The sequence below is a fragment of the Meriones unguiculatus genome, chromosome 11, assembly GCF_030254825.1.
Source record: "Meriones unguiculatus strain TT.TT164.6M chromosome 11, Bangor_MerUng_6.1, whole genome shotgun sequence".
In the NCBI taxonomy this organism is placed as follows: domain Eukaryota; kingdom Metazoa; phylum Chordata; class Mammalia; order Rodentia; family Muridae; genus Meriones; species Meriones unguiculatus.
In genome coordinates this window covers 112,916,270-112,942,046 of record NC_083359.1, presented here as the reverse complement: position 1 = coordinate 112,942,046, position 25,777 = coordinate 112,916,270, and the positions used below count along the sequence as shown (strand labels likewise).

Genomic DNA, 25,777 nt, shown 5'->3' with positions numbered 1-25,777 from the left:
GGGGGCAGTGTTCACCCACTGGTATGACTGGAGCTGATAGCACAACTGTGGTGAAGAAAGCTAGGCGTTAATAAGCTCTGGATCCACAGAGTTTTCTCAGATTCATTCAAAACAACACAACTCAGTTGCTCTTTCTGAATATCTGCTTCTTGTATATGTCCCAAAGTTATTCTGTACCTATGTGGCCAAACAATTGTTTATGTGAAGATTTAAGATTTTTTAATCCAGTAATCTTTATTTATATATAACAACAGTACAAATTGTGTCCTTGACTTGCAAAATAGGAGTTTCATATTTACAATAGGTACATGATAATATATTAGATAACAAAACCCCGCTTTATTGAACATTTAAATACTTCATTTTCTCATTATTTCATAACACCTGTAAAAACAACAAAACCAGACAACCAGCATTGTACTTTCTTAAAAATAGATATAATACAGATTCCAGTGTGTCATGGGGAAGGATCTGAATAACAGGGGATGAGGAGAGGCAGCTTGGCTCAAGGCCCTCATGTGCCTGCATAAAGAGCTTGTCTTTTTCTTTCCCATACATTCAGGAACGTTGGTCCTGTTTGGTGGGGACCACACTTCCTTATGCTTGAATATCAAAATGGAGAACAAGAATGTCAAAGTGATGACCATGACTGAGTCTAAAAGAAGCTTCTTCCTTCATTGGGGGCCTAGCACAGAGGCAGGGAGGAGGGGCCGTGAGAAGAGAGTGAGTTGTGAGTATGTGCAAGGCAGGAGAATCTCCAGTTTGTTTATTGGGTTGAGGCCTGTCTGACAGGCACTGGCCATGAACATCTCTCAGGACATTCCCTAAACTAGTTAGAAAGTGCCAAGAGAAACTTTACCCTTCATTATAAGTATCTCTGGGCCTTGGATGCCAACTCTTCTTCTGGGGAATGAGTAGAAAAGAGAGAGAAGGAAAAGAGACGTGGACTATGAAAATGACGCCACCGTCTTTTCCAAGCACACTTCTGAGACAAGGCATCAGGAGGACCTGACCACCTTCTTCCAGCCCCTTCCACCATAAGATCTGCCCCATGCCCTGGGTCCCTGAAGCTGCTTTGAATTTCCTCCCTCTCATAGTCTTCTATGTTTCAATTCATCCCTGTCTGTGTACAGGCTGCAGAGTTCTTAGCTATGATACAATGTGGTTGGAAAGGACCTTTTTAGAGTAGCTGCTGGCTTAGGATTACCAAGCAGCAGGTGTGATTACAGAGGCAGCAGTTGTGCAGTATCTGACAACTATGGGTATCTATGGGCTTCTGGCATTCTCTGCTTATTGTATCAGACCACTGCTAGCTTTTGCACAGCCATCATTGATTTAGCTCATGCTCAAAGCATCGGGGGCCTTAAATGTTAATTTTTATCCTCATCTTTGTGGAACTGATGGGAGGTCAGGAGCAAGGCTGTGCTGACTAAAGAGATGGTAGCAGTAGAAATGAGAGTAGATCTCACTGCTGGAGATTCTGTTTCCAGGATGAGGTAAGGTGGCTAGGTGGGTCAGCCTTCATCCATCATGGCACCTCATTTTCTATGCTTTCCTCTGGGGAAAGTGGGAAAACCATACTGCTGTATTGGTGGTTGGTCTAGCAGCCTGGAGAAGATGCATTTGCTGGAAGAAGGACCATCTTGCTTTTATTCACACTATTTTCCAGAACCTCTAAGAACTTGGCAGATGATTACTACTTATGAACCTCCAAATGAATGAATGCAGAACACAGTTCCCTCCTTCTGTGAGATCACAGTGTGCTCATGACTTGAATGACTGCACTCTGTAAAGAAAGGGGATCAGAAGTGGTTTTGAGAGTCAAACCACGGAAAGAGGTAGAACATCAGACACACAAGTGCCTGACTCACATAGAAGGCAGGAGGTGCTGTCAAATCCAGGTGAGGAATGAGTCTCCATATAGTCTTCTGGAATTCTGTCTTGCCAAGCCCTCTACAGTTCTGTTTTTTCCCCTAAAAATTGGCTTTTGAGTAGATCAATGAAATAAACTAACAGTAGGTAGGCTTGAGAAAGACTTCATGCCTCCCCCAATAGATGGCTTTTTGTGGAGAAGGGTGGGAGCTTTAATAATTTCTTTTTAAACAACAGGACATAATATCCTCAAGTTGGATAATAGTAAGAAGAGTGACTAATCAACCTCCTCTCTTCTTCATTTCCTAGACTCTATCAGTTACAGGTGAACCAGAGCAAAGAGCTGGTGGAAGGATAGGTAGAAAGCTAGAATAAGAACAAGACTCTGAAATCACTCACCTTCCTGGCCTGGCCTGTCTCCAGCTGAATTTTCCTTCTTAATTTTCTTTAGCTGTGCCCCTTGGCCACTTCTCTTTTTCAGCCCAAGTTGTCCAACTAATAGACTCCTTAGCAAAGTGGCTAGACCACCTTTCATGGCTGGCCGTACTCCCTTCATATACATTCTTTGATTTTCTCTCTCCCCATCATTCTTTCCATATTCTCCAAATATTTTCAATGAAGCATGCCAGAGGCAGTGAGTGGGTACCATCAGTGGCTGCTGGAAGATCCAGGTAGGCAAGCTGAGGAAGGTTTGGGTAAGATGCTATTGAAAGAGATGCCAAACATTTTATCACTTTACTTCTGTATGAAATGGCACTCTGGACTTCAGCCTGAGATGGAAAATAGGGTGGGCTGGAGTTTATTCTGGGTAGTGAAGTTTTCTGTTCATATTCTTGTTTTGACTACATCACTTCTTTCATTTTCATAAAATACAGGCTCTAAGATGACAAGCTTTGGGTGCTGTGAAGAGCAAATACTTTGGCTTGGTGTGGAAGGTCAGTCACTAGTAATTTTTCCAGGCTATTAATACGGCTTTAACATGAGTAGGTTATCAGAAGAAAAGTGGCGTTGGCATGGCTGATTGTGAATCATCATAAAATCAGCAAGTTTCCTGAGTATTTTGCTGAATGCTTTCCTCTCTCCACTAGTCAGCTGCATTCAGCTAAGAAACAAGCTGAACAGCCCAGACAGCATCTGCTGTGTGAGAGACAGCTGTCTGAAGACACACACACATGGAATGGAAGCCATCTTCTTGGCTCTCTTCCCTGACCTGTGCTGAGAGTCACATCTGGTCAGCAGAGTCTCAGAAACTGGAATCAACTGGAGGTATAATCTGAGGCCTGAGTTAATTGTGAAGGAAATAACCCAGGTCCAGTCTCTCTTGGGATAGTTGGCCTTATTTCCCAGCCCTACAGCCTGGCATTCCTGACCCTTTTGAAAGTAGAAGGCAAGGAGGGGAGATCTCTTCAGCATTCCTGTGCCAACCCTTTGCCTTCCTCTTGTCCTCCTACCTTGAGACAGATGCTAATTGCAAAGCTGTTGAAGTTGGCTACTAATGGCCATGCTAAGGCAGGAGGACTGAATTCCCTGAGGGTTTACCAGTTGAATTTCCTTTCCTGCTACCACAGAGCTTATCTCTGGGCCCAACAATAGAGCCTTGGCCTCTTCTTCAAAGATATACTCTGAAAAGCTGGCCATCTATGGCATTAGGTATCAGGAGACAGAAAGAAGGATGGTTGCCTTCTCAGGAAGTAATCCACTTTCAAATACAGAGAGAGATGACAAAGATGATGGCATACCACAGTCATATTTACTGAGGCAAATGCAGTGTGCCCAGATGGTCAGGAGCTTCTGGATATGAGTAAAGGTTGGCCTCCCTTCTCCAGGCACAAGAAAAGAAAGTATAATAATAAATACTGCTGCTTCTTAACCCTACGCTCTTCAAGTATTGCTTACTGTAAACAGTGTTTGAGTTTGTTTTCTTTTTAATTGCCGTAAACTGGTGGATGGTTGAATGGAATCCAAAGTCAAACACCCATGCTCCCCATTCAACTCAGACCTAGGAGGCCTGGTCTGTATGGCCCCTGGGGTGCCTGGCTTATGACAGAGGCTGACTTGGGCTCTGTCCATGTCCTCAAGGAGGAGGTGGCTGGTCTGGGAGAGGTTCACTTCTCCCATTTCTCATATCAACTCTAAGGAAACCAAAAGTCAAGTACCAAAGACCAAGTCCTCATTTATCAAGGTTTGGAATTAAATGAAACAAACAAAAGGTATTCCCACAGTTCCTTGTTGGGTACATTCCTCCTCTTCAGAGATGAGGGTACACATGGGCACAGCATGAAAAGCAGTTTCCTATTAGCCAGGATCTGATGAGCTTTCACAGTTCCCGCAAAGGTCTACAGTTCTCAAGCTTTTCTGGCTGTGGTGGATTCAGGCATTCCCGGCTTGTTTGCCAAATGTTTAGTATAGACTTCTGCTCCTTCCTCCCCCTCTTCCTTTTTCCTTTCAGTTCAAGGGAGAGGAGAGCATTTCCATAGTGGTTTTACTCAGCATCTCTCAGGCATTTTCTGACATCAAGAAAGAGATGTTACAGAAGGAAGGAAAAATATTACTGAGGAGGGAACAGAAATCAGATTAAATAAAAGTTGGACGGGAAGGACAGGGAGGCTTTATGTTTTGTTTTATTTTTGTTTTTTCCCTTTTTCTTAAAAAATTAAATAAAGTTCTCATTATTTCCCAATATACATCAAATGAGTTTTCATGCAAAGCAGCAGTCACAGAGGCAGAACCATCTGGCTCAAAAGCCTCTCAGCTTAAAGGGCCACCTTCTCCTTGCCCATGGTGTCCTGAGCTCACACTGTGTTCACTGTCCTTCTGGAAGGAATTGGCTGTGATGAAACATGGCTGGCATTGAGAGAGGAACCTTTCCCTCTCCTCTCAGTGAGGTTTTAGAGGATAGCCAGATCTGGGGCCTGACACCCTTCACTCATCCCATCCTTCCTTTTGAGACACCAGTGTGATAGTTTGTATGGTTTCTCTTCCGGAACAGGATGTCCTCCTTTCAGCTCTCAATGGACATGGCGTTGATGAGATGCTCCACCTTGTAGGCTAGTCTCTGCCGCCGGGCCTGCTCATCCTGCTCTAGTGCCCCGATGAGCTGAGGGTCAAAACAAAGGCAGGTGACTCAAGACTCAGCTTCAAAAGCACAACTTCCTGGAATCATCAGCCCAGCACCTTTGCCTCTACCTCTCCATTATGCCTTTAGGAATGTAATGTCAAATAGCTGGCATGATTAAATGAATAGATCAATGCATAGTTGGGCTTTATATAACTGAGGCCACTTCTAGAGAAAAAGAGTTCTTACATGATTTTGTCATCAAGAAAACAGCCTAGAGTACTCACACACAGGAACCTGAATCAAGTACAAGAGAACACATGTGCAGTATTTGGCTCTGCTTTTATAAGTAGGAGTATGCTCTAAAACAGTAATAAAAGTACAACATAGTAAACACAGTTTATGCACTAGTTACATAGTTACTTACTCTCAAGAGCACAGACTGTACTAGGTCTTGAGGCTGCAGAACCAGCAGGTTGGTGGGCTCATTTACACAGCATGGCCATAGAATCATGGGTACTATGAGGTTTGGATGGTTCTGAGGTCACACAGGAAGTTTTTAGCTTCATTTACTCTAGTGGGACCACTGCCATGTGGGTGGCATGCCACAAAACCAGCACACAGACACATGCAGGAATATGCGTGTGCATGTAGAGCTCTTGTGTGCTTAAAGCATGTGTAGGAACTACTTAAGTGTGGGTAGCTATTATTTTGCTATTTCTTTCTTCAGGTTCAGCACTCATGCACCGTCTGTCACCTTTCTGGTTAACATCTGTTCATGGCAAAGTCTACTAGTCAATATGAAATCTGACTGGCAGACTGACAGCATCTGCCTACGTGGAAACTGATAATTCTGTTCGTTGCTTAAGAAAGAATACAATTAGCCACACAATACTTGAGAGAAGATAATGTACAGGGAGTTCAATGATGCAGGAGAGGTTAGGCTGTCTTGTAAAGAAAAGATGATTTGGGGCTCGCTAACTTTGACTGTGGACTGTGATTTTTAGAAGTGACAGCTACTGTTGTTGTTTCAGGCCTGGATCAAGCTGTGGGTTGATCTCTGCTCTTGAGACCTTCTCTTACCTCCTCACTATACTTGCTGACATATGAGTAGATCTCGTTGAGGGCACTCAGCATGTTGAACTCTGTGGCATGCAGGCGGGACTGCTCCGCGAGGTAGGCATTCATATCTTGGTCACTAATGGCTGGGAGCTTGGCAATATCTGCATAGTATCTAAATGAACAGGAAAGGCCTATGATGGAGATTCAGTAAACATCCACCAATACCCACCCTGGCCCAGCTCCCTTGGGAAAACCAGGTTCCCCACTGCTCCTGCCTTCCATCTCTTCTCTAGTGTGGCCTCTGTCTCAAGCTGAGGTGTGAGTCTAAGTTGTAGTCCAAGTTTCTGCAGGACACTCCAGCCAGCTAAGAGCTGCTGTGTCCTGAGTAGTTAATAGCCCACGACTCTTGCAAGATTTCTTGTAGTCATATCTCAGCTCTTCTACCTGCTAGCTGGTGACTGTGCCTCCACTCTCTCATTATACAGACATAATAGAGGGATAATCACAGCAGCTATTTTACAACTATCCATTTGGGCATTCTACAAATGTACAAGCATTGGACATTTCAGTGAAACACATACAAAATCCTTATCACAGTAATGCTTACATGCTCAGTAAATGTTAATTAGGACAATACTTTTCAGACTTCCCAGGACACAAAGCCCCCTCCATTTCTACAACATAGGGGGTATAAAGTCCTGGTCTTCTCTGGACACTGATGCCCACAGTGTGTGTCTTGAGAAACCTACTGACCTTTCCACCCAGTTCTTGTAACTGGGGATATCCTTGGCATAGAGCAGCTTATTAGAAGGTGAGTCCTTGCCCAGTCGGTGCTCTGATGTGGAGCAGGAGTCCATGAAGGTCTGGGCTACCACAGAGAGGCAGGCATCTGTGATGCTGCCCTTGTGGATGTCAAATACAAACTGAGGGTTCTTGATGACATTCACCCAGAAGCGAAGAGGGAGGCTGTAGGAAAAGGCAGAGTACCCTGAAGAACGCACTTTGACCTTGCCCCTTACTAGTACTAATACTAGTACTTCCTGCTGAATGGTAGAGTAGATGTTCCACTCTAAGAGAAAAGGGAATGAACTGAGGTCCATCAGGGGCTGGTTTCTCAGACTATGCTGTTCCCTGCATGCAAGATAAAGCTGAGGAGTTCTGATCTTGTCATACCAGGGCATTCACTCTGCTCTCTACTAGCTGAGTAGCAGGTGTATCTGGGCTTTGCCCCTTCTTGACAGGCTTTTCCAAAGGCTTCAGTGCTCCAGGGGAAGGTCAACCACAGAGAACAACATGATTTCCTCACAGCTTCAGACAAAACCATTGGGCTCTTAGAGTCTTTCATAGTGCTGATGGCCATTGTATAAGAGGATGAAGTAGGTAAGCAGTCCCAAGCACTGCCTCAGTGGGGGACTAGACCCAGTCTGCCACTGAGCCACTTTCCAGGTCTAGGTCAGAGGACAGCTTTCTCATGGGAGAATTTCATTCAGGGGTCCCCTCCAGGGGGGGTAGAGGAAAAGGGAAAGAGCTCTTGCTGGCATTCCGGGAGAGACTGGCTCATTGTGGCTCTGAGTTTTTCCTAAAAGGAACCCACCAAAAATTTGCAGGCTGCTTCTAGACTCTGGAATCTAATGGCAGAGAAGAATAGCCTTCTACTGTTCTTGAGGCCATAAGGCAGTAAGCCCATTGCCTGCCTTCAAAACCAGAACAGCTTCTGTAGCTGTTTTGCCTGTTTCCAAAGTCTGCCTTCCCCAGCTGCCTTCTAGCCTTGACTCTTCTGATGCCTGTGTGACAAGAACTCTGCCATGTGCTAACCCTTCTAGAACTGAGATAGTGTCCTTAGCTCTTCTTATTCTTTTCTTTGCCTTCTGTCAATTTCACCAACTCCAAAATTTCCAAATATTTTTATAATGACAGGTGTTGTAAATGTCAGTATTGGTATCCTCCCGAGCTTCCTGTTGTAAATTTTGCTTGTCTTCCAACCTGCAATCTCTTCGTGAAACCTAGGAGGAGCTGCCTCAGCCAGCTTTGGCATAGCTCTTCTGTTCTGTTCTCTGCCAGTGCTGGACACATCTAAGCTCTTTTCCTTGGATCTTTGCTATGTGAGGTATGAGCCATATGATTCAGCTTTATCACACTACCACTGGGGAGGAGGGTGCATTGTTGTTGTTTGAGACTAGCCAGAAGGCTCAGAGAAGGGAATAATCTTGAACTTTCTCCTCTTTTCCACCAAACTGCTAGTCATCCTGCCTGCAAAGCTGAGGAGATGCAATTGATCTGTTTCGGTAGAGCTTACTGAATGTTCTTCACTTACTGAACCATGTCATTTCACTGTGACCAAAAATTACAGAAGAGGAGGACCCAGTGGCCACAACATCAAGAGAATTAAGGTCTATTCCAAGGCCCCATTGGCTCTTTCAAAGTGTTGTGCTGGTTGTTAGGACTTTTGATTTCTAAATGACAGCCTGAGCCCATCTGTGTCGACTCTGTTTTCTGGGGATTGCTGACTCCAGACAGCTGCATGGGCTTCCTGCCCAATCCAAATGCTTTCCTCCTTTGTGCTCAGTCCTAGAGAAGCCTTTTGACTCTGGCTCTTGGATAAGCCTTGTCTGGTCGAAAGCTAGTTCTTAGCATGGCGCAAGCTATAAAACCTGAGATGGAAATGTTTCATACTAGGAGCTATCAGAAGTTGCTTCTACCACCACTACTCTGGATGTGGAAATGACTTGAACAAAAATCGTGCCTTTAGGACATTCTTTCTGTTGCTTCCTGAAAGCTATGTTGCTGGGGTAAAAACTTAGCTTTAAGAGATCAAGTTTGCAAATGAAATCCTTATACTTGTGGGTTTGTCAAGTCTATCAAGTACCAGCCTCATCCCCAGCATTGGTCATCTTTGCCAAGGGTCCCAGCTTAGAAGCACATCTCTCAGAAGGCTCAATAGTGATGGACTGCAAAGCGTCATTGTAGGTTTCACATACATATTTGTATCTATTCTATAACTTCTTCCCCCTGATAACTATAGGACTCTACATCAAGAGGAGCAGCTCTCCCAAAGGATGTGTGTGTGTGTGTGTGTGTGTGTGTGTGTGTGGTATGTGTGCTGTGTTCCATGAGTCTCAGCTCACCTAGCCCAGCTGACCCAGCTACCTCTCATCTCCAGACTCCAACCCCCAAGATGCTAGACCTCTCCCAGTGATACTCCCATTGAGCTCCCCTGGGGTTACCAGTTGCTTTTCCAGGTGTGCCGCACATCTGTGTCATGGATATTGTGTCTGTCTGCCTGCTCATCCAGGAAATCAAACATGTACTTGATGGCTAGGGGAAGAGCACTACCCCGGTGCACAGTGCTGAACAAGGTCTCAAACAAGTCGTCCACAAATTTCTGCAGGGTGCCCTGTGGGAGCAAACGGGGAGGAACAGTGAAATGGTGGGTGGGTGCTAGAGGGCAGTGAAAGGCATGCCAGGTGCTGCCTTGGATGCATCTTAACTTGAAAATGTGTCTGAAATGCAAGAGCATGCAGATAGAGGGGCAGGAATGAGGCAGATACTAGTTGGGGTGTTGTGTGGTTTGGAGGGATTAACAAATCTGGGAATCCTGAAGGTATAGGCTCAGGGAGTTTGATGGGAAGATAGGAAGTAAATTTCCTGGAATGAATGAGAGGGCTCAGGCTGGTGGCAGAATCTTCAGAGGGTTCTTAGGGAGTCTGACCTCTGGTGGGGCTTAGAGGGTATGACAAGAAGGATGAACAGCTTTAAGGTGTTGATATCAGGAACACAGACTTTAGGTCTAGCTTCAAGAGAATCTAGGCACAGCCCTGATCCACAGGCTTCATGGATTCTGGAAGCATTGACAAGCATGGACCTGGGTCCCAGTTAACAGGCAAGACACTTTGAGGACTAGTTTAGAACCCCTGAGTTTCTCAGATGTTTATTGGTGGTCTTTTATTAAGTCATATTTAACAAAGCAAAAAGATAGACATGAGTCTGGTAGACTTGTTCTGGACTATTCTGGGAGAACGTCTTAGAGTTTTAAGCCACTGTGTTAGAGTTCTGAAGGCCTGTTTTTTTTTTTTTCTCTTTTGGGAAAGCTAGATGGTGCTGCCTTCATCTCCTGTCAGCCTAAGATACAGTGAGTTAGGAGGGATAGATAGTCTTTCCTTAGATTGCTGATTCAACTACACCTTTCTGTTTTCTTTCTCACTTGACTAGAAATCAGGTATAAAAGGCAGAGATAGTAGAGGACATCAGAAGCACCTGTAACATATATATTTGTGCCAAATGCAGGAAACAGCTTAGCTTGGGTACTGCAAGAGTTACCTTGGTGGCTAGGAGCCGGGTCAAGTAGATCTCAGATACCATTTTGCTACCCCGATCACCCTCCTTCTGATCACCATGGTCATGGTTCTTCACCAGATGCCATACTTTAACACCACTCTCCAGGTCTGGAGTGATCATGGGGACCCGGGACCGGAGGCTGTCTGGGCTGCCTGTGTATCTGAAGGAAGAGTCTGGAAAAGGGTGGGGGAGGCCAGAGTGAGACAGGGCAGTCTCCTGCTCAAATCATCCTTCAGGATTACCATCAACCTACTGCATCTGTGCAGAATAGACCTGCTCTACCTTGAAAGAACTCTTGGGACTACATATTTGGAAAATAGTTTTAGGGATCCTTGGTTGGAAAGAGGAGCCTAAACTTTCTAGAAAAAAGATTTAGAATTTTTTCTTTCGTTAATTCATTTGTTTATTCACTTTGTATTCCAACTGTAGCTCCCTCCCTCATCTCCTCCAAGTCTCACCCACTCTCCCTCTTCTCCCCTGATACCCCTTCCCTAGCCCACTGCTTCTCTCCTTCTATCTGACCCTAGTCTATCAGATCTCATCAAGCCTGGCTGCATCATCTTCCTCTGTGGCCTGGCAAGGCTGTACTCCCCAGGGGGAGGTGATAAAAGAGCTGGCCACTGAGTTCATGTCAAAGACAGCCCCTGTTCCCCTTACTAGGAAACCCACTTGGAAACTGAGCAGGCTATGGGCTTCCTATGAGTAGGGCGTCTAGGTCCTCTCCATGCATGGTCCTTGGTTGGATTATTGGTCTCTGCTGGACCTCCTCGGCCCAGTTTTTGGGCTCTGTTGGTCTCCTCGTGGAGTTCATGTCCCCTCCGGGTCTTTCTATCTCCTTCTTCTTCCATAAGGATTCCTGTACTCTGCCCAAAGTTTGGCTATGAGTCTCAGTAAGATTTAGAAATTTTAAGAGCTCAGACTCACATGAGAATGTAGGAGCCCTCTCTCTTCTGATGTTTCTAGCAATAAGCAAGAATAAAGTAAAATGTCAGTTGGATGTGTATACTGGAGCACTCTAGAAAGTCTAGATAGTGCTGGGGGGTGGTGGCATATGCCTTTAATCCTAGAACTCAGGAGACAGAAGCAAGCCTATCTCTGTAAGTTAGAGGCCAGCTTGGTTTACAGAGCTAGTTCTATGACAGCTCCACAAAGAAACTATCTCAAAAAAAAAAAAAAGTCTAGGTACTAAGGGCTCAAGTTGTAATGATCCTCTTTAGAGTTAACAAGCACTTCTTTTGGGGTCTTAGAATATATTTTGAACACTTTTTGAAGCTATTGCCTTCAGTCTTGTAGTCTCTTTCAGCTGGGCAGTCTAGTGCCTTTGAGTGTCCACACAACCAAAACAAAGTAAGAGAATGAAACACGCTGCTCAGAGGCTGGAAATGGAAATGAAATAATGATCAATTTTGTGTCCCAAAATTTGACAAAAGAGGCTATAATTATTAATCCAACCAGGATCGCAGCTATAACGTGGAATAGAGAAACCTCTAGTCAGGGTACATTCCTCTGCTAGGCTACTCCAACTCCTTTACCTGCTGCCTCATCTCAAAGGAGACACATGGCCCTTAAGACTCATCAGGAAGAAGACAGATGAGCCAGTACCTTTTATGAAAGAATGGCAGCAGCAGGGCCTTCCTGTTAAGGACAGGAACAGGTGTTCCCTGAGGACTGCAGAAGCCTAGACCTTGAGCTTCTTGATTGCACTCTGCTGCTTACCATATCTGCTAATGGATGTCCTGGAGATGCTGGCAGAGGCAGGAATGTTGTAGGAGGAGGTCTGCTTGGGGACTAGCGCCACCACTGACCTGTCTGACACCTAAGAAGGGCACAAAAGGAAACATGAGAGAATTCAGGTGTCTTGAGAAGTTAAGCACTTCTAGGGAGTGTGGGATCAGTAGAACTTCAGAAACTTTACAACTATTATTGCCTTCATGTGTCTGGACCATCTCACATACAGCCAGTCTCAACTAAGTATCTGAGCTGACACACACACACAAACACACACACAGGCACACACACACGTATGCACACACACACTAAGACACACACACGCACACACACAGGCTTTCAGAAAGTTAGTATGAATGAAAGAGTATAAATGATGTCATTAATAAGTCTTATATTGATTATACATTTGGATTAATTCTTTTAAGCTGAGTTAAAGTATATTGTTAACATTATTTCAACAGTCTGTTTCAGCATTTTTAATGGGATTAGTGAAAAATTTAAAATGACACACTTTATTTATACTGGGCAGAAGAGTTAGATCAGCCTCCCATCAATCTTGTGTTATGCACGACTATTCCACTTTACAGATAATAGAATAGAATCAGGGTGGGCTAAATCATTGCCTCAAAGTCTCATCGTTAATATACTAAGGAATTGATATTTTTCTTCAGACCTGCACATCTCCAGAGCACACATTCTCCTCATTATATTTCTTAATTTGAGATTTTATTACAAGTCACATTGGTTTGAGCTGCATCTTTTTCCTTTGGCTCCAATTTCTTCCTGGCCTGTGTTGTATTATGTGTTGGCCACCTCAAATAGTTGCATCAAAAGGGCACCTGCCCTTGGGGAGCTAGGAGAAAGATGGCACAATGCCATGTCCTCTGAGGAGATGCCAGGCTTTGCACCTGGCAGTTGGGGGAGGGCTGATGAATGAAGAGCCATAGAGAAGACATTTGGGGCCATCTTGATTTAAGATTGCCCTCTATCTAATAAAAACGGAGAATCCTCAGAATTGTGGTGATCCAATTAAACCCCTAACGCAGAGGGAATAAAACAGCTATAATAATGTTATGGGCCATAAAACATTCCTATTAAACCATTTTTTATTTTAACAATTTTTATGAACTTTGTAAGTTTGATTTATAGCTGCACCAGCCATAAAACCATCTTTCTGGGTCTTAAATTGTCAGTTCTTCTCTCCTACCAAAAAAGAATTAAATGTTGAGAAGTCAAACTATAAATGAACATTAGTGCTAACGAGATTCCCTGATAGCCAACTTTAGTGGTGGTGTTTAATTTTACCCTCCCTATAAATCTACAGGAGCCCAGGTTTTTTTTTTTTTCCATCTCTTTGTTAATTAAGATGATTTTCTTCTGCAGGGGCTCCAAAAACCTTTGATTCTGGGGAAGGTACCAAGAGGGAAGAACAGGTAAAGCTCTTGGATTCTGAGTCCTGTGCAGCCACCATTGTCCTCAGGAGGTGCCAGCGTTCTGTCTCTCAAGAAATTTTTCCACCTACAACCCAGAAATGCTACTGGCAAATACTCTGGCAAGGCTGGGAGTTTATGCTCCCAGCAAAGAGAGATGACATTATTTATGGTCTGTTGTCATCTTTAGGGAAATGCACAAGGTGACTAAAGTGACCAGTTCCAAAGCTAGTTATGAAAGAAAACTCTGTGTGTGTGTGTCTGTCTGTCTCTCACTTTCTCTTACTCTGTCTCTCCACTCCACCCCTGTTTCTTCCCCCTCTCTCTTTCAGCCAGTAGGTGATAGAAACCCATGCTCAAAAACACCTGGCTGGATCTGACCTTAGCTCTGCCACCACTTGCAGGCTTAGCCTCTCTGGGCCTTGGTTGTCTCATTTGTCACTGGGAATAATAATTATGTCTGATATTCACTGTTGTGATGATTATTTAAAAAAAATTAAGACACATAAAGGCTGAGTGAAGTACCTGGTGCCAAGTGAGCACTCGGCATGTGTTGGTATTTATGTTGGCATTTTGAATAATAACATCATCTTCATCAATTCTCAAAGGAAGACTCCCTGCTGTCCCTGTCACTCTGTCAAAAGAGTGTGAGACGTCCCTCGCACTCGGGAAAGTTCAGTAAATATTTGAGGAATGAATGAATATATGAACAATAAGTGACAGAATTGGAGGTGTTTTGTAAAAGGAGCACAATAGGAAAGGTTTTTTTTTTCTTCTTATAGGAAGTCACAGGTTGTAAAACTCAGAAACAAGCCTTAGGTATCAGAAATGGATGTAAGCAAAGGCCCTCAGCCTGCCCTTCAGGAACAAGAGTTGGTGGCGTATATTTGGTCTCTTTTGAGCTTTCTCATTTACCTCAAATTGGTTCATTACAATTGTTCTGGATATACTTACCATGTGAAGGTGTGTGTGTGTGTATTTGTATGTGTGGAATTAACAAGGAGTGATTTGATTATTCCTGCTTGTATGTAAGTTAAAATTTGAGTTTATGCACTTGTTTCTAATTCCTCTAGCTACCTTCACACCTTACCCTGCTGTTGGTGTTATCTGTAGTGCACAGATGAATAGCTTAAAGTTGGGAGAAATTATAGAATGCCACTACCAGAGTGAGTGTTGGTCCAGAATACATTTGCCTACATACCTTCCCCCACTTGGGACTGAGGTCCAGGTATAGCATGGGGAAGCACAGGAAGGGGTATGTTGGGGTACCCCCAGTGCCTTCAGCTTCAGAGCCTCCCAGTGGCTGGTTATTGGTAGCTCAGCCTAGCCTGTCAGCCTCTCTTTGTAAGCCAGACACATAGGAGGATATTATTAATCAAACAGTCCCATGGGTCTTATAGCCTAAGGCACTTCCTCTGGTTCGCTTAATTTTCCTTGGTGTCTCTCAATTCCAGTTCCTATTTTAGTACTTTTCCTGAATCCCAACCTGTATACCTGTGCTTAATCTTACAGAGATCCCTAAGCTGTGAGTGGTTCCCATGGGATGAAAGCAGGGTGGCTTCTTATATTCTTTTGCTGGAATTTTTATGACTGTTCATGTGTCTGCTGGTATTACAAACATATTCCTTGTCACCTTCTATGCTCAATCTGATCTACATGCCTGTTGGGGTACTCCATATGGGTAAAAAGTAAGAGCACTCAAGTAATTTTTACAGCTACTAGGGATCTTAAGGGCTGAAGACAAGTCTGTGCCCTATTCTGCTGCAAGTCAGGGAGCCAGTGGCATTAGTAAGATGCCAGAGAAATGAGCACAAGGAACATTTCTGGAACTATCCAGGGATAGGATTTCGCAATATGTTGTCCCTTCTACTGTAGAGATAGACCCATCAGAGTGCCCATGTTTTGTGAGTCCCCCTAGCTAATCTGATGGGACAGTCAAAGCTGAGCATCATGTTCCAGACCCAGGGAAGAAGAAAATGGAGAGCACCTTGTTGGCTTTTGCAGCTTTCTAACAGAGAGAAAAGGAGACATTCTTGGGGATGTGGGCCACAGGGAAGGCCTGCCCTTACCTGGTAATGCATCAGTGTGTTAAGCCGCTTCCAGTCACCTTCTATCTTGGTGGTAATGTCTTCGTCTTGCAACACCACTCTGGCAATCCGGCCTTGGCGCCACTCTGGGTAGAAAGGATGGTATAGGCAGCAGTGAGAGGGGCTGGGGCAGCCAAGGCCACCCTGTTTGTGTGTCCTCTAGAGATCTAGTAACCTTGTCTCCATTTGCTGATGTCAGTGGCAGAGCTTTGAGACATCCAAAGGACAGGGTGAGGGAGGGGCAAGGCAGATGTGGAAGACTCTCCTCTGAGTGGACAAAGCCTAGGGGAGAAAGTCAGGGTCTGGCTATGCTCCTGTGGGGGCTGTGTAAAAGGCCAAACTTCACATCCCTTTCTTCTAGCTATCTCATGGCCTGATAGCTCTCTGGGAAGCCACATTCCCCTCTTTCCCTCCTAGCCCAGCCCCAGGCTTCCTACCCAGGTCCATGTCTACGGCCCTTGGCCGCTGGGAGTAGGGAACATTCTTATATACTGCATCGAGGATCTTCTCCTTGACTTGAGTGATGGTGTCACAGTTTAGAACCTTCACTGGGATCTCTGGGCTGTTCTCATTGTCAGGGTTGACACAGTTCAGGATCTGTAAGTAAGCATCAAGGATCAGTTGGAGATACTTGGGAAGTAGTTTGGGAAGACGCTAAAGCCTCAGAATCTTCTTATGGGAACAATGAGGTTCTCTGTCCTGAAACTTGTTTTTTTTTTCCTTTTCTTCCTACCATCTACTATGAGAGCTGAAGCTAGGATGTTAATCCTTTCTCAAGAAAAAGGAAGTCTACTTCCTAGATGGGTTGGGGGAATGTAATCTTGGTGGAGGCACTTTAGAGGATTCAAGATAGATCCATGGGTGTCAAGTGCTGGCCTGACATGTCCTCAAAGCTTCTATACTAGAGACCAGCACACTTGCTTTCTTTACTTGCTGACTGTGTTCTTACTGGTGAGTAAACTTCTTCTCCCTTATATCATCTGAGGCATAGGAAGCTCATTTGGCTCACCAGTGAGAGAGAGTCTGATTTACTATTCAGTAACTTGATATGACTTTTGGATTGTCCCAGATTGGTCACTGCACCTCATTTTCGATAGATGGCCTCATGGACTAGAAGGTAGAGTAGGGACAGTCACAGGTGGTACTAGGATTAGAATCTTGCTTTTGGCCTCCTCACCAGGGTCTTGTACTCGATCTGCTGCCGGATGAGCTTGTCCTCACTGAGGGAGTAGCGGGCCTCACCAGTGATAGCGTCGATGGGGCCTTTCTCCATCTGCTGCTTGATTGCACAGTAGAGCATGAAGAGTGGTTCCCCAGCACACTCCTGTAATCATATCAGGGTAGCGTATGGATCCTGCCTGGTCTGACTGCATCTGCAGCCAGCAGAGAGAACTCAGACCTGCTTTGCTTGGGGGGAGCTATGCCACAAAACCCCTGTTTCTGAGGGTCAGGTCCCCATGCTGTTTCCAAGGTCAGGGTGTGTGGTTGGCTCTAGCCCTGCTCACACTCTCTTACCTTCAGGAACTTGTGTAGAAGAAAAGCAAACCAATTGGTCAGCATCTTCTCGGCCACAGACTCAGTCCTGGAGGAGGCAGAGGGGTGAGGGATCATCCTTTATACAGGTGTCTTGTGGCATATCTAAGCTTCTCATGTGGGTGTAAGAGCATAGGGTCAAGACTGGACCCTAGCAACACAACCAAACTCCAGCAATAATTGGAAGTGACTAGCAAAGAGTGATCTCTTTCCCATACTTAATGGGAAGTTGCCTGGGGAAGGGGAAGGGACATTTTCCAGGATTTAATTTTCTGAGACTCTGGACATTTCATCTTTGCTGCTCTGTGCTACCACAAACTGTTGGTGACACCTAATGTGGGTTACAAGTAGACAAATGTTTATCCCACAGGTTATAAAGGACTAGTTTCCTGTTCCCTCTGGCCTCATGGTCATGAAGAGAATCTTCCTGTACCTTTGTGGTTTCTGCATACTCTGGTACTCTGTGGTGCATGCCTGGTGCCTGCCTCTCCAAATATATATTGCCACATATTCAAATGCTACATTATTTACTATAATAATTACTGACTGTATAACTTTGGGCAAGTCATTTGGCTTGTCTGGGTTCATTTTCCCCATCATTATATGGATACAGTCATAATTAATTCACACTTTCAATTGTTAGAGTTGAATGGGTAAATATACTTAAAATGCAAAAGATAACATTTGGCCCCACAGTAAAACACTATGCAAATATGAGTGATTAGTACTGTGATTCATATGCTCTCTAGGCCTGCAGGTAGAAAGCAGTGCTTAAGAGTTTAGCCAACAGGGGAATCTGTTTCTGTGAGCTCTACCTCCTTCCCCTCCCCCACTCTAGGCTACAGATCTGGAGGCTTGGGAAGAAACAAAGCCAAGCACTGTGACAGACCTTGTTGATGGGGATGCCAAGAGGTATTTTAACTCCTCACACGTGGTGCAAATTATACCCTCTGGCTGAAGTAAACCCCAGGCATTTGCCATGGCTGCTTAGCAATAAGGGTTGGAAGAGAGTGACAATGGCAGAAGAAATTGCAGCTTTCTCTCTGGGCCCTCCCAGCACCCTCTCTCTGCATTGTGTTTGAGATTAGCTCTAATTTAAATATAACAATTCTTAATGAAAGCTTCCAATGTTCAGACTGGCAGGATGGAGCCTCATTGCTTATAAAACAAAGCCACACCATGTGTGGCCTGAAAACCCAAGACCAGTGAGCAAAGGTACTGGAAGAGCTGGAGTAGAGGTGACAGAATCAACTCCTGCTGCTCAGAGCCTTAGGTCTGTGCTTGGCTCACTATGGCCTTAACTGAGGGTGAGAGCAGGAGAGAGACAGATGACCTCTAAAATCTATGCCCTGCCAGAAAAGTGGCAACTGAGGTAGGTGGTACATGCTAGCAATTCTAAGCCATGAAGCAGAGCCCCAAAACTGCTGCTTCTGTTCTCCAGCCCAGCATGTCTATCAGAGCTAAGGATGATGATGGGAAATGGTTTGTCTGTGTTGTCCAATATGGTGGCCATAAACACAGGGTGTCTGGACACAGGAAATGTGACCAGTTAGATAAAGAAATCAAAGTGTATATTTCATTTTAGATAATAGTGGCTACCATGTTGGGGCACACAGCTCTGGAAACAGAGACAGCTATTTCTCTCATCTTAAATATGTGGCAACCAAACAAACAAAAGGGCAGCAGCCCGGGTGTGAGGTCACAGAGACAAGTGGTGGGTCTGGGGTTGAAAGCCACTTGGTTTTCCAGGACCAGCAGAAGATCACATTCTGCACAGGGCTGATATGAGGGCACAGCATCCCTGCACGGAAGCTGAGGCTGAGGCTATCGAGAGCCTATCTGACAAGGTCTATAACTGCCTTTCCCCTGCTCTGGGTCAGACCTGCGGAGAAGAAGCTTGGGGTGGTTCTTGTTCTCCAGGTTCTTGTCGATGAGGTCAGACAGCAACTGCTTGAGGACATCAGTGGCATATTCCAGGCGGCCCTGGAGGCCTGTCATGATGAGAGAGGCCACGTTGCCACGGTCTCGCATGGAGAAGCTGCGCTGCAATTCCAGTGTGCGGATGAAGGTCAGCAAGAACACCTTGTTGTTGATAAGCTGGGCGAAGACTTTCAGGGCTTTCTCCACATGCTGCTGTCCATTTCCCTGTACCTGGGCGTATACAGGATGACCTTCAGGGGACAGGCTCTGGTTGTCTACCCCAAGCCCTTAGGGCCTGATGGTGACAATGCCTGCTATAGGACCCCCTTCATGAGGGCTGTAGCCATTTTATCCCTAAACTCAGTTGTCTTCTGTGTCCACTCTACTTATCTATGTGGTGAAGTTCTGAACAGCACTGGCAAGGGATATACCTCATTTACCTGATGACCCAACAGGAGAAGTTCTATTAGCTTATTCTTTTTTTTTTTTTTTTTTTTTTTTTGTAATTTCCTCTGCCCTGATTCATTCTCTCGAGTAAACAAACCAACAAATGTACAAACAATCTCAGAATCTCAGAGTCATTTTTAAAGCCTGTTACAAAGTACTGGCCCATTTCCCTTCTCCTTTTCCTTTTTTTTTTTTTTTTCTTTTTAAAGCTGTTATGAACTACTGGCCCTTTTCCTTCATAACCTTAGAGTTGCTCCTGATTTCCTGGGAACCCTGGCCTACATCATTGGAAGACAGGCAGTACCTCCAGCTCCCGCAGAACAGGGTGGTCCTCAATGCCTGGAAACAAGACTCGCATGGCATAGGTGCGGTAGTCCAGGTAGGGGATTCCTGATCGGTCCAGGTCACTGGTTAGTTCATTGATGTCTGTCTGAAGCTCTGCAAAAGCTGTGAGAGTGAGAGAAGACAGAGAAGATCAGAAGGACTTCAAGCCAGTGGGGAAGAGAGAGGGAAAAGCTCGTCTGAAGGAGGAGGAAAGCTGGGTACAGAGGCAGTAGGTTAGGGGGTGAAATGAAGTCCTAGGTTGTTGCTTTAAGGATCAGCTAAAGGCATGGTCCCCAACCTGGAGCTAGTAGAAGTGGTGGGAACTTGAAGAGGTGGAACCTGGGGGATATCTTAGTAATGGGGATGTGCTTTAAGGGGATTGTGGGTTTCTGGATCTCCCTCTTTGACTTTTCACTTGGCTGCACACTTTAACCAGTATATGCAGCCTTGCCACAGGCCTATTGGCAACAGGAGTAGCTAATCACAGACAGAAACTTTCCAAACTCAGCCAAAATAATGTTAAAAAAAACATGTGTGTATGTACGCAAGTGACTATATATGTGCAAAGGTGTGTGTGCCTTTGGAAGCCAGGGGACAGCCTCAGGTGACACCTTCAGAAATACCTTCTTTGAGACAAGCTCTCAGTAGTGTGAAGTTCATAAATTAAGCTGTCTGGCCAGTAAGCCCTAGAGGTCCTCCTGTCTTTGCTTTCCCTGTGCTGAAATTATAAGCACATGCCACAATGCCTGGCATTTTTTTAAATGTGGTTATAAGGAGCAACCTTAGGTTCTCATGCATATGACTGGGATATCTCCCAGCATTCCTCTTTTTATTTAGTAGGTGACTACCTCCAGGATTTGTTAGTAAATGGGATTTGGGTAACATGCTGTGATGAGAAGATGGGCACTTTTCTGTCTTCTATGCTTATCTATAGTTTTTTTGTTGTTTGTTTGTTTTTACTTCTACTTGTAAAGGTGGCTAAGATGTAGAGAAGAGAACATCATGACTTAGGCCCTTGTAGGTGTTAGAAGCAAGGGGAGAACTGCTGGAGTTCAGCAAAGGTCAGAATAAACAAATTGATCTCCTTCCCCTAGGAAGAAGATAAAAACCTTAGAAGGCCTTAGCTGTCAAATGCCCACCCCAAAGTCAGTGAAGGGTTCCTAGATGTCTCCCTGGCTTCTTAGGTCCAGGGGTAACTCTTCAGGCTTTGTGCTGGAGTATGAGGGAGGAGAGAGGGCTCTGACCTATCTCTCTCAGTACAATTCTTCCCCACTGTTCAACACTTGCTTGCTTGTGAAAAGCCACTTGCAGCAAAATGTTTTGATTCCTAATTGAGACGTTTACCCAGAGAGCTGCCAGGTTCTCAGCCTGCGAGAATGCAAAGTATGCTTGTCAAATCTTTTGTATGTGTCTGTGTGAGATGAGAAAAAACACAGTATCTACTCCTACACATAGTTATACCCAAGGCTATCAGCAAGTATGGCCTTTGGAACATTCAGTGTACAAAGAAATAGGAAACAAATCCTAGATGATGAGCCAGGAACCAGGGCTCTCCTATTTTCCCTGCTATGACTTCCATGTACTACAAAGGTACTCCTGTGAATATTAGGAAAGGGGTAAGCCCTGGCAATTAAAGAATCTGATTTGAGACAGTGAGGCCTGGCAGGCTGACTGTGAAGACATAGTAGTCCTGAGAGGGAGAGGCAGCTGGCTAAATTATGGGTTGAACTGGGGTAGAGCAGAGACAGTGAACAATGCCAATGGACGCATTTTCTTACACATGGGCATACCCCTCAGTCTTCTTAACCCCCGGGGATGGGAAAATTCCTGGGAAAGAGTAGAATATGAAAGCTAGTAGAAAGAGGATAAAAACAAGATAGGGTTTGTATGTAAGGAGGGTGATGAGATTAGTGAAGAAGAATTCCAGGAAGTCAGCAAGTGCCTACACTCACCTTCCTTGCACTCCAGTGCCACCCTGGACTCCAGGTTGTCCATCTGCATTTGGAGCCGCTTGAGTGTGAGGTCATTTTCCCTAGACTTGCGCTTGTAAGCGATGAGCACAATGATGACAATGATAAGGAGGAGGCTTCCACCAGCTGCGATGCTGATGATGGCCGGCAAGGTCAGCAAGCTGTCGGAGATTACACTCACAGAGCCAGGTGAGAACACCATCCCGCCCACGTGAACCTGTACATTGTACACACAGATACACACACAATACATACAGGTATACAGCCATGGCATGCCATCATATCCTACAGTGCTACAGTGTGAGGAATGACAGGACACACTGCCACAGTACAGTGCATATTTGGATACTAAGCAATTCCTGCCTTGGGAGCTGCCTTTCTATTTATGTGTTCCCAATTGCTATCCATTTGGATGCAGGACATGGCGATGAGGAAATACGGAGGGTGAGTCATTACTGAGGTGGACCTTCTCATGAACGCATGGTGAGGCTGGGCAGGGGCAGGGCAGAAGAGGATGAACGCATGGTGAGGCTGGGCAGGGGCAGAAGAGGATGAACGCATGGTGAGGCTGGGCAGGGGCAGAAGAGGATGAACGCATGGTGAGGCTGGGCAGGGCAGGGGCAGGAGAGGATGAACGCATGGTGAGGCTGGGCAGGGCAGAAGAGGATGAACGCATGGTGAGGCTGGGCAGGGCAGAAGAGGATGAACGCATGGTGAGGCTGGGCAGGGCAGGGGCAGGAGAGGATGAACGCATGGTGAGGCTGGGCAGGGCAGAAGAGGATGAACGCATGGTGAGGCTGGGCAGGGCAGGGGCAGGAGAGGATGAACGCATGGTGAGGCTGGGCAGGGCAGAAGAGGATGAACGCATGGTGAGGCTGGGCAGGGGCAGAAGAGGATGAACGCATGGTGAGGCTGGGCAGGGGCAGGGCAGAAGAGGATGAACGCATGGTGAGGCTGGGCAGGGGCAGGGCAGAAGAGGATGAACGCATGGTGAGGCTGGGCAGGGCAGGGGCAGAAGAGGATGAACGCATGGTGAGGCTGGGCAGGGGCAGGAGAGGATGAACGCATGGTGAGGCTGGGCAGGGCAGAAGAGGATGAACGCATGGTGAGGCTGGGCAGGGGCAGGGCAGAAGAGGGCTCACTCACCATGACCTTGTGCTGCCCTGTAAGGTTGGGAGGTTCACAGAGTAGCTGGGTCTCAGACACAGTGACTGCACAGGGTGTCTCTCCAATCATTACTGTGTAGTTGAGTTTGGCTCCTCCAGAGGCGGGAGGGCAGAGATTTTTCCCCTGTAGAGAACAGGTGTCTTAATGAGGAGAACTGGCATATGCTTGCAGAAATGATTTGCCTACTTAAAAAACAGGGTGGAGCAACAATGCAAAAACCAATAAGCCTCTGTGACAGGTTAAAAAAAAAAAGACTTCAACCTGCCACAGATTAAAGGAGACAAAAAAAAAAAAAAAAAAAGCAAAGGAGAAAATGGCAGAGAGTGAGAAAGAAGGGTGGTTTGGGAAAGGAGGAAGGGAAGAAAGGGAGGGGAAAGACAAAACACTGAACAGATACAGATGGAGGGGAGGACACAGGGGACTTAAGGGTGGGGGAATACAATAAAACTCCTGGGTGCTAGCACCTGGGGTTTTGGCCTTCTAAAGAGGGAAGGGCCTCTCTCCCAGCACTGTCCAGGCTTTTCCTCCCCATTCCTGTCTCCTACCTTCAGGATGATGGGTGAACCTGGTTTCTGATCCAAGACTCCAGTGGGGCTGAGCAGTTCAAATGTTGGGTTGGGATAGTAGATGAACTTGGTGTCATTATAGATGAGTAAGGACTGGACATTGTTAAAGAGAAATCCAAACTCATCTGGCCGTTCCACAGTGTCCAGGCCTGGACGGTAGTCACTGGTCAGAGAGGGTGCCAGACAGGTGAGGGTGGTTGTGTTTACCACTGTGCACACCTAGGAGGCAGAGAGCAGCATTCAAGACTGACCACTTGGTGGGTGGTCGATTACCACCTCTTATTCACTGTTTGCTTAGATTCCTTCACTGCATATGAGGCCCTTAAAAATGTGGTGACAATGCATTTAACCCCACTCATTTATTCATTAACAGTGTTTTGAGCACCTGTTTTCTATTTATTTCTATTTATAGCAGGCACTAGGCTGAGAGTCTGGTGCACAGAATGAAGTAGTCTCAAGGGACAGCTCTGGATTAATTAAACAAGCATTATAAGCCAGTCCACAGAGAGCCTGGGGTAGCACAGGCCACAGTGCTCTGAAATGCATAAATGGATGAGGAACGCTCTGGTGGGAAGATGCTCTGGAAAGTCTGTGAGTATGTGTGGCCTGAAGCAAGACTCATGCAAGATTTCCCTCAGAAGTAGCGAACACTTTCATCTGAAGAACAAGAGGCTTACCTAGGCCAAAGAATAGTGCACGAACAAGTTTCAGGTAGAGGAGATAATAATGCAAAGGTTTGGGGTTGAAGATGTAAGAATATCTGAAGAAAAATCAGTTGCAATAAGGGAGTATGTGTATGTGTTGGGGGAGGAGTGCTGTGAGTGGTGCAGAAAATGATGAGATGAGCATTTTGTACCTTGCATAATGTTCAGCTAATGTTTCAGGAAAGAGTGGTAAGTCAACAGGATCCTGCCACTCAGGGACTTTTTTCTTTTCTCTAGCCATGTATTCTTCCATCTGCACTGGGGTAGAACCTTACAAGTGACACTGAGTTCATGCTCTCCCTTGTCTCTTGATAGATCTGTGGCCTACCATCAAAATTCTACTGGCTGGCCCCTACTTAGCACAGTCTGCTATTCTCTCCTGCGGTGCTTGTTTCTGAGGCCAAGACAATAGCCAACCAAAGAAACTACTAACAGACCCATAGCAGGGCTTAAGAGAAAAAAAGAAGATTCCAGATTGTCTCACTACTAAATTTTGCTCTGCAACAAAGTTAGCTCAGTTTCATTTTGGGAGCTGGGCTGTCATAGGAACAGTCTAGAACACTATTAAGAACTCTAGTATTTCCTGTCTAGTAGATAAGGTGTGTGTGTGTGTGTGTGTGTGTGTGTGTGTGTATGTGTGTGTGTGTGGTCAATATATACACACTCAGATTTCATGAGGAGAAACAGGTGTCTTCTGAAATAGTTGACAGTAACACAGAAAAGAGCTGGTATGTCAGAAGTGATGTCAGAACTTCAGGTCCAAGTCTTAGCCCTTCCTAGTAAACAGCCTCCCCATCTTTTGTGCTGTGCTAGGGATCAGTTCCCATTCCTGTCCTTTTCACACTTCAGCAGCCAGTTCTGACTTAATGTCCATGTCATGGTGCATCTGCAGACACTGAGGAGAAGCAACAGGTCAGTTAAATGAGCACAGCTTGCCAACAACCCTATGCATTTTAGGCTTTGTACCAGTTCTCCTCACTATCTATCAGGAGATTAGAACACAAAGAAAAGGAGATTAGAACACTAGGCAGGCTGAGCCTAAGTGGGGGCTTAAAAGGAGCAAAAGGACAAAGTGCTTCCTTTTCCTCTTCTGTATACAGAGGCACTGGACAGCACTGTGAGGCCGTGTTCCAGGGACACTGTCTTCACCTATGCCTTCCATCGAGGCCTGCCAGCCTCAGGTAGGTCACCACATAGGCCTACGGCCTTCCAATTTCCCCCATAAGGTGAAACTATATTTTAGTTCCTGGAAATACTGTAGTTATGGTGTATAGTGGTGGTGGCAGTGAGAAAATAGTTCTCAAGATGTAGGTGAATCTTTGGAAGAGAGAAGGGATCTTAACCTGGCCTGTGGCTTTTGCAGGATGTCAGATAAGAGAGAAGATCTAGCCCTGTTTTGTTTTTTTTCCCCACTAGGGAAAAAGCTGAACCTTTTGGTAGTCACTCTTGTCTGCCTCATGCCAACATTGTAGCATTCTCTATATACTATATCCACATCTCATTTTACACATATTCATGCCTTATATTGATCCTGTTAACAGGGGAGGCAGTCCTCCCAGCTTCTCAATTCCTTGAGA

At 45.4% G+C, this 25,777-nt stretch overlaps 1 protein-coding gene across 3 annotated transcripts in view; it reads right to left on the bottom strand.

The window, feature by feature from the left end:
* Positions 1 to 208: 208 nt before the first annotated feature.
* The window catches only part of Plxna2 (plexin A2), a 204,742-nt gene continuing 179,173 nt past the window's right edge, over positions 209 to 25,777 (bottom strand). For 2 of the 3 annotated variants that reach the window (XM_060364968.1, XM_060364969.1), the window contains 15 exons: positions 23,476 to 23,715; positions 22,910 to 23,053; positions 21,746 to 21,980; positions 19,774 to 19,916; positions 18,985 to 19,253; positions 17,085 to 17,151; positions 16,747 to 16,893; positions 16,007 to 16,166; positions 15,552 to 15,655; positions 12,041 to 12,140; positions 10,307 to 10,497; positions 9,214 to 9,383; positions 6,743 to 6,955; positions 6,011 to 6,161; positions 209 to 4,969 (listed from right to left, as the gene is read on the bottom strand). In XM_060364968.1, the coding sequence (XP_060220951.1) occupies positions 4,874 to 4,969; positions 6,011 to 6,161; positions 6,743 to 6,955; positions 9,214 to 9,383; positions 10,307 to 10,497; positions 12,041 to 12,140; positions 15,552 to 15,655; positions 16,007 to 16,166; positions 16,747 to 16,893; positions 17,085 to 17,151; positions 18,985 to 19,253; positions 19,774 to 19,916; positions 21,746 to 21,980; positions 22,910 to 23,053; positions 23,476 to 23,715 (2,430 nt within the window). In that variant the 3' untranslated portion in view covers positions 209 to 4,873. The remainder of the gene's footprint in view (positions 4,970 to 6,010; positions 6,162 to 6,742; positions 6,956 to 9,213; positions 9,384 to 10,306; positions 10,498 to 12,040; positions 12,141 to 15,551; positions 15,656 to 16,006; positions 16,167 to 16,746; positions 16,894 to 17,084; positions 17,152 to 18,984; positions 19,254 to 19,773; positions 19,917 to 21,745; positions 21,981 to 22,909; positions 23,054 to 23,475; positions 23,716 to 25,777) is intronic. The other variant, XR_009584712.1, reaches the window with a different exon arrangement.